This window comes from Carlito syrichta, unplaced genomic scaffold, assembly GCF_000164805.1.
Source record: "Carlito syrichta isolate Samal-C Ts95f unplaced genomic scaffold, Tarsius_syrichta-2.0.1 Scaffold304654, whole genome shotgun sequence".
NCBI classification, from domain to species: Eukaryota; Metazoa; Chordata; class Mammalia; order Primates; family Tarsiidae; genus Carlito; species Carlito syrichta.
The window spans coordinates 309,289-323,295 of NW_007248750.1; the positions used below are offsets into that span (position 1 = coordinate 309,289).

General features: G+C 49.6%; 1 protein-coding gene across 2 annotated transcripts in view; it reads left to right on the forward strand.

Annotated features, from left to right (window-relative positions):
• PLCG1 (phospholipase C gamma 1) overlaps nucleotides 1–14,007 on the forward strand; it is a 38,961-nt gene continuing 24,954 nt past the window's right edge. For both annotated transcript variants that reach the window (XM_021713653.1, XM_008060577.2), the window contains exon 1: nucleotides 1–221. In XM_021713653.1, coding sequence (XP_021569328.1) covers nucleotides 5–221 — 217 coding nt within the window. In that variant the 5' untranslated portion in view covers nucleotides 1–4. The remainder of the gene's footprint in view (nucleotides 222–14,007) is intronic.

Consider the following 14,007-nt stretch of genomic DNA (forward strand, 5'->3'; position numbering starts at 1 on the left):
AGCCATGGCGGGCGCCGCGTCCCCCTGCGCCAATGGCTGCGGGCCCGGCGCACCCTCGGACGCCGAGGTGCTGCACCTCTGCCGCAGCCTCGAGGTGGGCACCGTCATGACTTTGTTCTACTCCAAGAAGTCGCAGCGGCCGGAGCGGAAGACCTTCCAGGTCAAGCTGGAGACGCGCCAGATCACATGGAGCCGCGGTGCAGACAAGATCGAAGGGGGCAGTAAGTGCGCCCCCTCCCCGCCCCAGGCTTGCTGCGCGTGGGGGCGGCGGGAGTCCGGCCCAGATCCCGGGCCCGCCGCCTGAATGACTTGGGCAAACTTTCAGGCCTTCCCCACCCCCTCCGGGCCCCACCCCCGCTTCGTCTCTGGTGGTCACTGGGGGCGGGGGGCATCCGGGTCCTCGGTCACCTGACAAGACACCCCCTCCCCCAGCTGGGGGGAGTTTTGCCGACACTTTGCCCTGAGGCCTAAAAATCCTCGCCTGCTGGAGACCAACGGGGCAGACCTCGGGGCCCCTTAGCCCCTGGGAGTGGTGTGGCAGCGGCGAGGGGAGCCAAGACAGCGGCCCCCACCCAGCCCGAGAACCTGGGGCCAGACCAGACGGTCACCGCCCACCACTCTTTCTCCAGAAGAGCAGTCTGTGAAACTCTTGGCCACCAGGCTGGGCTCCTATTTGCAAAGGAACCTTTGGGTTCCCTAAGCAGAACTTAGGCAGATGTTGGGGTAGTGCTGGTCTTGGAGCAGAGCCGGGCTTATTCATCTTTCTCCTGGGGAGAAGGAAGATGGTCTTGTTTGGTTTGGAGGAGCCTAAGAAAAGGCAGTGACTGATTTTTCTTGCTGCTGCTTTTGTCCTGAAGCTAAGTTTTGGAGGCCTGTGTTGGGCAGATACCTAAAGCCAGGGCAGGGACTCCTCTTGCCTTTGAAGCGCGATCCCAGGGATATTGGCCCCATAAAGGCCTGCTCCAGTGCCTTGGAGTCAGGCTCTCTGAGTTTGCAGCCAGTTTGGGGTCTAGCTCTTTGTGTCCTGTGTCTGGTGGCTGCAGGGAGCAGGAGCTACTCCTCTTGGTTTCCTGCCTCCTTGCCTTCTCAGGCCAGAGCTCAATTACTTTTGCTCTGGTCTCTGGTGGAAGGAAAGAGTTGGAGGATTTTGAAAAACCCCAGATCTTTCAAAGTGATTCCAGTTAGCACTTGCCTGTGCTGTGGCCGGAAGGGCACTCAGCTCTGTCCTCCATTTCCCTGCCTCCAAGTGTGAAGAGATGATTTATCTGCAACCCCAGACTGTGGGTTGCTTCCTGCAAGGACCCCCGAGACTGGTGTTAGAGAGACCCAGGCTCAGAACTAGGTCTGTGTGGAGGAGGGGAGTCAGGAAGTGACACCCCAAAGGAGGGTCCCACAAACCTACTTGGTTATGATGTGTGTGCTTATAGAGGGGTGAGGAAATTGATAGGAAGGAAGGTCTTGTGGTGAGGCAGCCATCCTCAACACAAACTCCAGATCTGACACAGATCTGACACAGCTACTCAGCTTAGAAATGGCAACTTCTTTCCTCAGTGCCCCCTGTCAGTGCCCTGTCAACCATTTGGAGAACATTTTAGTGATTTAATAGGCTGTGGATTCCAAAGTGGAGGATGAATAGTCACTGCAAAGAACTGAGATAACCCTGGGAGCATCACCTAGGCATCTGACTCCAAGCATGGTCCCCTTCCTTGCTTTTGTGGTGCTCCCTGTGCTGTGATGAGTTAGTGACACTGGCTATAGGTTCCCTGTTAGAGATCTCTTGAATAATAGCCTGCATTTTAAACCACACATAATGACCAACAGGCAATAAATGTAGTACAGTGGTGGACGGTGAGTCTGTATTTGAAGCTCATATATTAGTTGTGTGTATTCTGGCCAATTACCTACTTTCTCTGAGCCTTGGTTTTCTCATCTGTAAAGTGGGAGTAATAATATATCCACTCTATGTGGTTGATCTGGGGATTAAATGAGATAATAGATGTAAAACATCTATCAGTGCCTGATACATTGTAAATGCTTAATAAATGTGAGTTGTTATTAATAATAGTAACAATAATAAACTATGACTGCCCTTGTTGACCATGGACTGGGGAATCTTGAGGGAGGTAAAAGTGTGGCTGTAGGAGAGGGTAAGGTTGCAGCAAGGGAGAACGGAGACCAAAAACACATTTCACTTAGATTGCTACTTGGAAAAAGGCAGGGAGGGCAACCCTTTGGACCCCTCCCAGGTGATGGGACCTTTCCTGTCTTCTCAATAAATTCCTACTTAAAAAAAAAAAGGCAGGGAACGGTTTTGTTTTGCCCTAAACCATGTACCCACCCACCTACCCACCATGTAGAACAATATTTCTGTCAAGAAAGTATTTGGAGTTTTGCACATTTGACTCCGGGGTGTAACTTTCTTTGTAAGTTGGGGCCTGAACAGAAAAGCGGGGTGTGGAGAGGCAGTGAACTAGTTCACCGTGTCTCAGGTCTTCAGGGGAAGGAGGCAGGGATGCACAGGACCTGATCACTCCAATCCCAAGGGTGAGTCAGTCAGAGGGGTACACATTCAGAGATCTCATCAGTTAGCTGGGGTTTGAGAGGCCTGGAGGGTAGGCAGAGGATGTAAGGGGCCCTGGCCCTTTGATTTTGGGGGCCCAGATTGAAGGAGCCTGAGTAAAAAGACTGATAGACACTTGTGTGAAGTTCAGAGCTTGCAGAAAGAGCCTCCCACTGAAGCACTGCCTCATTGCTGCCCATTCATGAGCTCATCCACTTCGTTGGTGGGTTCAGATCCCTTCACTCTGAGGAAGGTTGGGCTGAGTTTCCTGCTCTCTGGCCTCTTGCCCAAATGCCTCAGGTGTCTGGACCTTTCCTGCCAGCCATGCCAGGGTGCCACTCAGTGCCTGAAGCTTGCAAAGAGAGACAGACGCTATGCTACTCTCAGGATGTCAGTGGGCCTGAGGGAGAGACTGTGGTTCAGTGAGTATGCACAGCACCCACGTTAGACCTTGTTCTCTGCTGATTCTCTCGCTTTACTGCTTGTAAAATGTGGCTGGCACTGGCTGATTTTTAGGGCAGTAGTTTGGCTTAAAAGAGGGATGGGAAAGTGCTTTGGTCCTGACAAGGTTGGCTGTCCTGATGATGTGAGAGATACCAGGTTGATGTTTGGCCTTTTATGTTGCATATACTGAAATAAGTGAATAAAAAGCAAGAATAGACTTGCAGCTGAATGCTATAGAGACTTTTCATCCTGTTTTCTTGGCTAATCTTCACGAGGGCCCCAGGGGGTGGTTGGGAGTCCCATCCCGTTTTATGGATGAGGAAATAGAAATAGAGAGTTATTTCTGCCCCAGGTGTTAAGTGCCAATGTGTGCCAGTGCCTAAACTGGGTCCAGCTCCCCAACTGGTGGCTGATTAGCACCCCTAAAAAAGACTCTCAGCTCATGTTCCTTGTGGTCCATGTGGCTCCTCTGTGAGGAGAAACCTTTGTGCTCAGACTTGTACATTAAGGGCAAAGCCCTCTTTGTCTTTTGTGCCACTCTTTTTTTTTTTTTTTTTTTTTTGAGTTGGAGTCTCACTCTGTCACCCAGACTGGAGTGCAGTGGCCGCTCCCGGCCACTGCAGCCTCGACCTCCTGGGCTCTGGCGATTCCGCCTCAGCCTTCTGAGTAGCTGGAACTACAGGCACGCTCTACCACGCCCGGCTAGTTTTTTATTTATTGTAGAGATGAGGTCTCGCCAAGTTGCCCAGGCGGGTCTCGAACCCACAAGCTCAGGCAATCCACTCACCTCAGCCTCCCCAAGCGCGGGATTACAGGCTGAGCCACCGAGCCCGGCTTGTGCCACTCTTTAGGCTCTGGCTCTACACTTTTTATTCTGGTGCCTCCTGGAGTGAGATGTTTTAGACAGACCTGTGTTTAACGAGGGTGTCCAGTTGAGGGTTTTGTGGGCAAATAACCACAGGTGAAGACTTCGTGGAGATGCTCTGTGAATACCAACTGAGCATGTCTGTGGGGACTTTTGCAGCACTGTACTTTGCAGCACTTTGGCTGATTCTTCACTAGATAATCTTCTAGATGCCAGGCCTTCTGAGGAGGTAATGAAAATGGGAAACAGTTCAGGGAAACTGAAACAGCCAGTGATTTCTGAGTGGTACCTTTGATAATGGGAGGGGAGCAGCTAACTGTCTTGATGAGGCAAGTGGGCTTAGAGGAGGTGGTTTTGTTACTAGCTGACTGGGGCTTGACTCCCGTGGCTGTGGATATCAGAATGGTGAAGAGAGGGGTGAACTGAACCAGGAAACCTGCTCTGAAGGCGGGGCCCATGTTACCGGAGGGGGCAGGCTGGTGTCATCAAGGGTTTTCTTTGTTACCAGCTGGTTACTCCCAGTGGGAAAGGAGCAAGAACATGTGTCCGGATCTCTAGGGCTAGCCATCCCTGCCTGTGTGTTTCCTGTCTGACTGTAGTTTTTTCCAGGGGAAGTCAGACCTCTTAGTGTTTCCTCAGCACCCCAGGTTTGCCCTGATATGTGGGTTTCCAGGCCAGCCCTGTCAGGCCTCCCATCCAGCTGGAGTCTCTGTTTCCTGTGAACCTAGGAAAGGAATCTGCTCCCAGATGACTGGAGGAGCTGAGCATGGCCACCCCTGGGACCCATAGCACTTACAGCCCCTCCAAGGACTCTGTGTGTGTGTTTGTGTGCAAGGACTCTGTGTGTGTGTGTGTGTGTGTGTGTGTGTGTGTGTGTGTGTGTGTGTACGTGTACTCAGATGCACTAGCTTATGTTGGAGTTTAGAGAGCTTGGCCACTAGCTTTGCTTTGGGTAGCCTCTTGGAATGAGGGACATTTATTTGTTCAATAAATTTGCCAAGTGCTGGGTACTCAGGGTTCAAAAGATGAGTAAGACATATTCTGTACCAATGAGGATCTCTTGGAAGAGACACACTTGGAAACACGCGAGTATAACCCTGAGTATTGTGTGCTGTAATAAAGGACTGTACCAAGAGCTCTGTGAGCGCAGAGGAGAGCCAGGAAGGTGTCACAGAAGTGACCTCTGAGGTGGGCCTAAATAACTGCAGTGCTTGCCTGTACCAAGGCTGAGACACTGGAGATTGCTCCTTGCAGGGATCAGAATGGACTTGGTATGATAGAGATGAGGCTGGCAATGGTTGGGGGCAGCTTAGGTTGGACCCTGGTGGGCAGTGCTCTGCAAGTTACACTCTGTCCTGTAGGCAGAGGGAGTCAGCAGAGGCAGCAGTGGGAATAACCTATCTCTGTTTGGGAGACTATGACAGCAGTGGTTTGTAAGGTAGATGTTGGGGAGGGAAGCCAGTGAACTACTGCAGTTTGCAGGGCCCAAACAAGACCTGCTTGCTGAGGCAGGGTGATGTCATGGTGGTAGAGGGGAGAAGGACTGAGTCCTGAGGAGTGAGACATGGGGCTTGGACTCTCCCCCATGACATTTGGACTCTCAACTCAGACTGCCTGGATTAAAATCCTGTTGAGCATTTTACTTGCTCTGTGACCTTGATATGTGACTTTACTCTCTGGGCTCTTCATCTGTAAAAGTGGGGGTAGTAACAGATAGCATTTATTTCATAAGGTTTTTGTGAGGATTTGATACAGATCCACGTAAGTGCTTAGCATTGAATGTGGCATGGTGCAAGTGCTTACTAGTTAGGGGCTCGGACTGGAGGGAGATGAGGGTTAAGTTCCCAGGAGGACATAGTGGGAGGAGAGTGAATACATCTGTGTCTTAGCGGTGCCTGGCCACCAACCTTGCTGATTTGGAGGCAAAGAGGCTCACCTATTCTGTCTTGCAGCTTTCAGAAATCCCTCTGTTGTCAATTCTCTTTCCTGCCACTGGTTTTTGCAGGGAGACAGGGCAGCTGGCTGGAAGTAACTGCTTTGGGTGGTAGCCCTTTCCATGGGATGAAGATATGATATTGTCCTATTTCTAAGTGCCTAACCCAGAGAAATGGGTTCTGGACACATTGGTGAGAAGACTCCATCTTCCAGGAGATGCTCTAATGCCATACCTCAGTGTCTGAGGTCACCCTTAACGCACAGATTTCACTTTCTGCCCTTTCCCGTGGGATGTGGCTTCAAGGAGGCCACAGATGGAGGGAAGAAGTGAGGCTTGAAGTCAGAAGGGCCTCCCTGATATCAAGGCCTGATATTAGGAGACTGATTTTTTTCCTCCTCTCTCCTCCTCTTAGAATGGAGAAGTCATTGCAGACTTTGAGGAAAGTCCTAGGAGATATGGGTGTGGAATTGGAGAATGTTCTGTTGTAGAGTGCTTATGTTCAAAGGAGCATGGGACCAGTGCTTCCCTGAGAAGGCTCTCTGAGAACAACATGGCAAGACTCAAGGCAGAGCCTTGAGTGGGGTGGGGAGTGGCCTCAGGCAGCTGTTGGCCAGATAGTCCCACCTTGTTGGTAACTGAGCTGTAGTGACTAGAGATTTGTGGCTAGAGCTGGTCAGATTTGGATTCAAGTCTCATCTTTTCCTGTGACCTTGGGCAAGTTACTTTTCCCTATCTGAAACTGATCTTTAGCTGTAAATGTAATTTCTCCTCACAGAGCTATGCATTAGTAATAAAGGAGATTGTATTGAGAGTAAGAGATTTTATGTAAAAAGTGCCCAGCACAACATTTGGCACTTAGTGGACACTTAATAAGTACTCACTTCTTTAGTCTTACCTTGGTAACTAGAGAGTGCTAGTTCTTTCCACCACTTAACATGTCTACAAGTAGCTGCTCTAACAACCTAGGCTAGGAGTCTGTTTCCCACTTGTTTTCTTTGTTCCTTCCCTGAGTCTGTACCCAAAGATCTGGGGCATCAAAAAAACTTGGAATTTGAATAGTACATTGGGAGTTCATGGAGCATTTTCTTATCCATTTTATTGTTTGAGCTTTACAACAGCTTCATGAATCTGGGGAGGGCAGGAATTATCTCTTGAGGAAACCAAGGCCCCGAGGGTAAGGTCACATAGTAAGTTGGTGGCAGAGCCTGGGATTTCTGATTCCTGCTGTAGTGTTGTATTTGTTCTCCCACTCTGGAGGAAATGACAATAAGATAGGCTGTTCTATAGGACCAGAGGTTTTTTTTGTTTTGCTTTGTTTTATGTATAGGGATATCTGATCTCTGTTCTGCCCTCTGGCCACATGTGTTTTGATCAGTCCAGGCTTCTCTCTGTGGACAATCTTAACTCAGTCCATTTCAGAGCCTTTCTTGCTCCCATTCTTGCCACGGTACACCCATGGAGATGCTTGCCCTACCCAGACCATACTCCTACAAGGCCTGAAGGTAGAAGTTGATGAGGGCAGGGCACAGAAAGAGCCTTACTCTCTTGACTTGCTCATACTGGTTCAGGTGACAGTTCCACCTAAGTCTCTGCAGAAAACTTGGAAACCTGAGGTTCCATGTCCCAGACTCTCTGAAAATGACCTCTGCAGGATTCCCTATGACAGACTCAAGAGCATGCATTTATTCATGTGCTTCTTCATTTCTCTCATCTGGGCCTAGTTTTGTGTGTCAGGCATGCTGAACTGGGCATGATTGCGCCAGCCTCTGACTTGTTCAAGGTGGCAGTAGATCTTAAGCCTGGTTTGTGTTCTGTCTCACCATAGCTACTCTCCTTAAAAAACAAAAAACTAGCTTTCTTGGGCCCAGGGGTTTGCTGAACAAGCAAGACCAATTTGTGCTTCCCTGGCTTTGGACTCTGGCATTTGCTAACTGTGCCAAGCACTGTGGAGTCCAGTAGTGAGTATAAGGATAGAATAGATACAGCCAGAAAGGACACAAACAGCCAGACAAATACAATAATTACAGGGTTTGTTGAGTCCTGTGAAAGAAACATGCATGAGGCTGCTCTGTCATGATAGATGAGGGTATGCTATGATAGCAGATGACACCCAAGTATCAGTGACTGACAGCGACAAAGGTTCACTGCCACATGTGCATGCCCATCTTAAGCTACATCACTGTTCCTGGAGAGTGACCCTGGATCAGGCCTCTCGGCAACTAGACTGAAGAGGAATTTGAAGTATGGAGGTTGAGCAGGAATTAATTTCTGTGTTCTGGGATGAGTGTGGTGAGTGTGGCTCTGCTGTTGTGGTAGAGTATACTACTACTCATGTGGTTCAAGAGACTGCCCTGGCTAGGGTCTTTGAAATAAGATCTTTGTGTGCAGACTTTGAGACCCTTGCGTCCTTGTCATCTTTCTGCCATAACCCCAACACACATGCCCCTACTTGAGCTCCTCTATGAGCCTAGTCTGTTGTGGTCACAGCATCCTGCTGTCACCCCAGAAGTCGAGCCTTTTACTACCTCTTATCATGGCTGCCGGGTTTACTGGGAACTCCAGAGGGAGGGGGAATATGGGCACCTGAAGGGCTCTAGAATGTGCTCTCAGCCATCAGAGAGTAGGGGAAGGAGTGTGAGAAGGGGTTAGTCCCTGAATATTCTGGAGTTGGGAAAAGAGGCAGTGGGGACAGTGGAGTTGGTTGCTTTAGGAGAGGCTGTGGTCCCAAGAGATGGGACTTGGAGAATCTCCACTTGCATTTCTGGCTCAGCCCTTAAGATTCTCCTAGCCCTCCTTGCAAAACTAGTTCCTTTTGAGGTGGTGCTTGGCTAGCCTTTGAGAGGCTGCAGTGGCTGTGTGCCCAGGCACAAGTCCTAGCTCTCTCTCCACTCTTCACCTCCTAGGAACCGGGCCCATCCTGGGGGAAGCAGGGAGGGACTCCTTTTTATAGCTCACATGTAGGCTTTGTGTATAGGCTCTGCTGCTTCCTTCCGGCCCTGGTCCTTCCTGATGTTGGCCAGGGGCCCTGGCTTCAGCAAGACTCAGGATGCAGAGTAAATGGAGTGGAGCTTTCTCCTGCAGACGATTGGCATCTCTTTTACTAAGCCCAGTCCTGGCACAGAGGAGGCTGGAATTAGGAAACAAGAAAAGGAGGTGATCCAACTCTTGATCCTGGGAAGCTTGCGATCTGAAACATACTGAGAACCATTAAAGCCCAGGGCGGCAAGGAGACAGCTGTGCCTAAAGTACCTGTGGGTTGAACCTGAGGACTCAGACAGAATCGGCTCTCTCTCTGTACCCATCCTGCTCCTTGGGGTCTCTTCCACCAGCTAGCACACTGGTGTTGAGTCGAGAATCTTTACAAAGGCTGTGAGGTGCTTGAGAGTGAGGCATCAAGACGTGGGCATAGTGGAGAGCGGGTGGTTTGACTGAAGCTCCAGGCCCTGGCAGTGAACAACTGGCCAGACTGGTGAGGGGCTGGGCCTTGACGAATTTGACCACTTGTTTGTGTGCAGTCTACTTCTTCCCAGGTAAAGCTGGTCAGTTTACTTTGGGGTTGGCTTCCTGTTTTCTCAGACATATGGGTATATGACTGAGTTGAGAAGTCCTGAGGGAAGTGATTGCTGAGGTTATGCCCCAAGGTCACAATATCCTTGACTTGGCCTTGCCTGTGGTAGGAGTAGGAGTATTGACCGCACTGGGTTCTGGCTGTGTGGGTTTGAGTGTGTGGTGGGGGAATTCTAACCCCATGGGATTTAGTGATTTCTTCCTGAGGCCCAGAGAGTGTGGGCCTCACTTCATAGGGTGACTAACCCTAGGAAGGAGGGGAGGCGGGCCCCAGTTGGCCACAGGTTCCACTGGTTTCTCAGCCTACTTGGGGTAGGAGGTCAGTTAGGGGACACAGCTCAGTTGCCTTAGTGGTGGGAGCAGGGGATGATAATCCCTGTCTGAGGCTCTGCAGACCCTCCTGATGGTCTTCCTGTTGTCTGATAGTCTTCCAGCTGTTTGGAGGCAGCTCTTCTCTTCCTTCCCCAGTAATTTCCTCCACCCACAACAGTAGTTGAGTCCTAGTTTGTCAGACCTAACTGGGATTGTGGCCTTTCTTGGGAGCTCTTAGCATATCTATCAAGGAGGTTAGAAAAAGTGATATGTGTCACTTTGTCAGGAATTTTGCTGACCCCATTGGGGCCAATAGTGAAACACAGAGTGTTCTCTCGAGGAAGAACAGAATGCCTGGTGCCAGACTACTCCCAAGAGGATGTCCTGGTTCTTGGCCTGAGAACTGAAGTTCCAGGCAAGGATGTGTGCTAGCGGGAGGTGGAGCCAGAAGCTGTCATAAGCAGGCAGAACTAGGAATTGAAATCAGGAGGAGGAAATCAGTAGGGGAGATGATTTCAAAGAATCAGCTGGGCTCTCAGGGCAGGCAGTGAGTGAGATGTCAGGTGAGGTCAGAGACTAGCTCACTCACTGGGGCTTGCTTCCCAGGATGCAAAAAGGGGACAGAGAGTGGCTTCGCTTGGACTGGCATGGCCCAAAGGGAGTGTGGCCAGATGCTGTGGAGAAGCTGGGCCAAACATCTCTAAAATGGGTGAGTCTAGTGGAGTCTCCCAAAGGAGGGCGTCTGAGCAAGCAGGCTTCTGATCTGAGGCCTTCCCTTTGCTATTTAGAACATCTCCAGCTCCATAGCCAAGGCTTATCTTTGTTGGGGATTGAAGGACTGGTCCCACATTCATTCCCAAGGGGTGGCAGTAACACGGAAACTGAGGAGGCAGAAGCTAGGGTTGGTGAGATGCCACGGGGCTCAGGAGCTCCACAAAGGAAGGCTCTACTCTCCCTCTCCCACTTGTCCTCCCTTCAGCCCCTGTTGCTCTGATCCAACCCCCCCCCATTATTTCCTTGTGGGAGGAAGACCCCAGATTTTTCTTACTTCTCCTAGCCCATTCAACTTCCTTTCCTTTGTGGGAGGGCTCTGCAAAGACAGGGCAGCAAGAGGATTTTGCAGATGTCCTGGGCTGTGGTAAGTAGGGCCTCACTTATCTAGTGAATGGGTGCAGTTTGGGCAGCAGTGACTCTTTCATTGTATTTTTTTTTTTTTTTTGCCACAAATCTTTATTAAGTGGCACAGGGCATTAAACACCACAGACATGTTCCATGCCCTCAAGAAGTTTGTGCTCTAGTGAAGACAGTTAGACAACTTTAAAATACACATACAGTTACTGTGATGAGTACTATGAAGCAGCAGTGAACAGTGCAGCCTGGAGTCCACCTCATTTCTCCTGTGTTTTTGCTAGCCCTACTTGGCCACTTCCAACAGGGATCCTGAGGTGCAGTACAGGACACAAGCCTAGGGCGCAGGCAGTCTTGGCTCTGCTACTTACCAACTGTCACCTTGGGTAAGTTAGCTTTTTTGTGTTCAGATTCCTCACTTGGGAAATAGGGACCTTAATACCTACTTCACAGTGTTATTTGTAAGGATGAAATGTAAGGCAGTTTTCATCCTTGTAAGTCAATCTTTATCAAGAGCTTTGCACAATGACTATGCAGAGTTAATATGCAAGAAATGAGTGATATAGGGTGCCAGGTGCCACTATTGTTCTTCTCTTCCTACCAAGCAGAAGTTACTGCTTCATTTACTGTGCTTCTCAACTTCTCATAGTATTTGTCTGTGGACTCTGTTTGACATAATCTATCTAGCATAATATGCATATCTGATTCTTCCATATTCAAGCCCCTTGGGGTACTTATGTCGCAGGTACCTAGCATAACGTCCCTCATAGGTGCTCGGTAAATATGATTAATTATGAAGGATAAATAAAACCAATAGGACTTGGTAGAGGGTTGGATTGGAGGGTAGTGAGAGAAAAGGAGCTGTTAAGAATCGTTCTGAGGTTTGCAATTTGTGCAACTGTTTCATGATGATGCTTTTAGCTGACCCAAAGGGCTACAGCAACAGGCCTGACTGGGTTTTGATGAGAGAAGACAGTGTTTGGTTTTGAATGGTTGCCTTTCAGGTGTTTTTCCCATCCAGGTACTAACCGGGCCCAACCCTGCTTAGCTTCTGAGATCAGATAAAATTGGGCGTGTTCAGAGTGGTATGGCCATAGACTCCTTTCAGGTGTTTTTGAGAAGAACTGTAGGGATAGCGGGTAGACAACTGGATTGAAGAATCTGAAGCTTAAGAGAAGAGAATTGGGCTAGAGATGCGTTTGTGAATTATCTGTATATAGGATGCCATTAAAGCTGCAGCCATGGACTGACATTGATGAGGGAGAAGGCAGAGCACCAGAAGAGGAGAGGATCTTGGCCTAAGCCTTGACCAAAACCAGTGTTTCATGAAAACAGGTCTGTAACTCACAAAGAAGCAGGAAAACTAGGTGAGGTGGTGCAGGAGAAATCAAAGGGGGGGGGGGGTTCAAGCAGGAGGGAGGACATAATCAATTGTGTTGATTTCTGTCGAGGACCAGGAAAGTGGACCATAGAAAAGTGACTTAAACCCAACACTCTGGTTCTCCAAGTGGTCTGAATATACTTTGGGAGACCCTTTTGAGATCCTAGACATCCCTGGGACGTGGTCTTGATGGGCCCCCAACCTCTCTCCTGTAGCCAGGATCCTGGCAGACACAGGCTATCTAGATAGAATTTGGACAGTGTCAGCCTACAGGAGAGGCAGAGGTTGGAACACGTAGGACTCCTGACTCAGAGGCTGTCCCATGGACTGCCTGGGGAGTCTCTGGGCTCAGGCGGAAAACTTGGGGAAAGTCACCTTTCCCTGCTACAGCTTTCCCCTACTGTGGCAGTCAAGGCTACTATAGGCCCATCTTCCTTCTCCGCTCATCCATGATACTCTGAACTGCCAGTTTCCAGAACATTCCAGACTCCTGCACTGACTCCTCTGCTCAACATGCACAGGTCAGCCCTCCAGACCTGCCTTCCGCAGAGCACTCCGAGGCTTTCTTTGCACATTCTCAGCCCCACAGACATCTCCCAGTTGTTCCACTCTTTGCATGACCTCATAGTTATCTGCTTCCCCATCTGTTTCCTCCATCAAGCAGGGGTTTTCTCAAAGGCAGGAACTCAGATGCCTATTGATCTCCGTTTCCCTATGCCGCAACCCAGGACCTGACATGGAGTAGATAGAAGCCTAGTAAATGTTTGGTCAGATGATGGAATGAATAAAGAAACCTAATAGATGACTGCTTAGCGCTCTCCCAGTTTTGGGTTCTCTGGGTGGGGCCTCCTTTCCTTTCTTTCCACTGGGGCCTATGCGTACTTTTCTCACCTCTGTAATCTAGCATCCTTGGGAAGAGGGCTGCTTGCCTGGATGGTGTGAAGGTTAACTGTTGCTGCCCTGCTTTTTTCTTTATACCCAATGTCAGGGATTGCAGCTACTGTGAGGACACTGCAGAGGGCCCTAGTTCTACCACGAATCACCAGGGACCATGACAAGACTCTGAATCCTCCATTTCCTCAATGTTCCAAAGAGGAAATTCATCTAGAATCTAGATTGTAGGGGTACTAGTGTATTAATGAGGATCCTGTATAGCTGTGATCTGAATCAATTGCTTTGTAGTAGTACAGGGTGCTGTGTAGGGGTATCCCACAGACCTCCATCCAGCTGTCTGAATGGCCTCTTCCTGTCCACTAAGGTGAGAGAGGGTCTGGGTGCCTAGACAGGCCCCACTGCTCTTCTTGTTTAGATGTTTGGGGAAACAGACACTGAGCTCTGTTATTGTGGGTATAACCTAGACTCCATGGTTTGTCCATGGCTTCCCTCTGTGTGTCTTGGGAAGAGGCTGCTAGTCCTCTCACTGCTGGTGTGGTTTGAAGGCAACTACCACGGGAAAGAATGTAAGTTCCACTATTGCCTTCCCTTTGCCGTGTTACACTGAACCCTGAGTCTGGGTTCTCATCTATAAAATGGAAGTAGCTAGCTAACCACCCCTCCACTTTTGCCTTCCTCTGGTGTGAGCTGGGATGTGCTCAGGGAAACCTCCCCATCCCATTTGTATGTTTCTTTCTTTCTTTTTTTTTTTTTTTGAGTTGGAGTCTCACTCTGTCGCCCAGACTGGAGTGCAGTGACCGCTCCCGGCCACCACAGCCTCGCCTGCTGGTCTCCAGTGATCCTTCTGCCTCAGCCTTCCAAGTAGCCAGAATTACAGGCATGTGCTACCATGCCCGGTTGATTTTTTGATTTATTGTAGA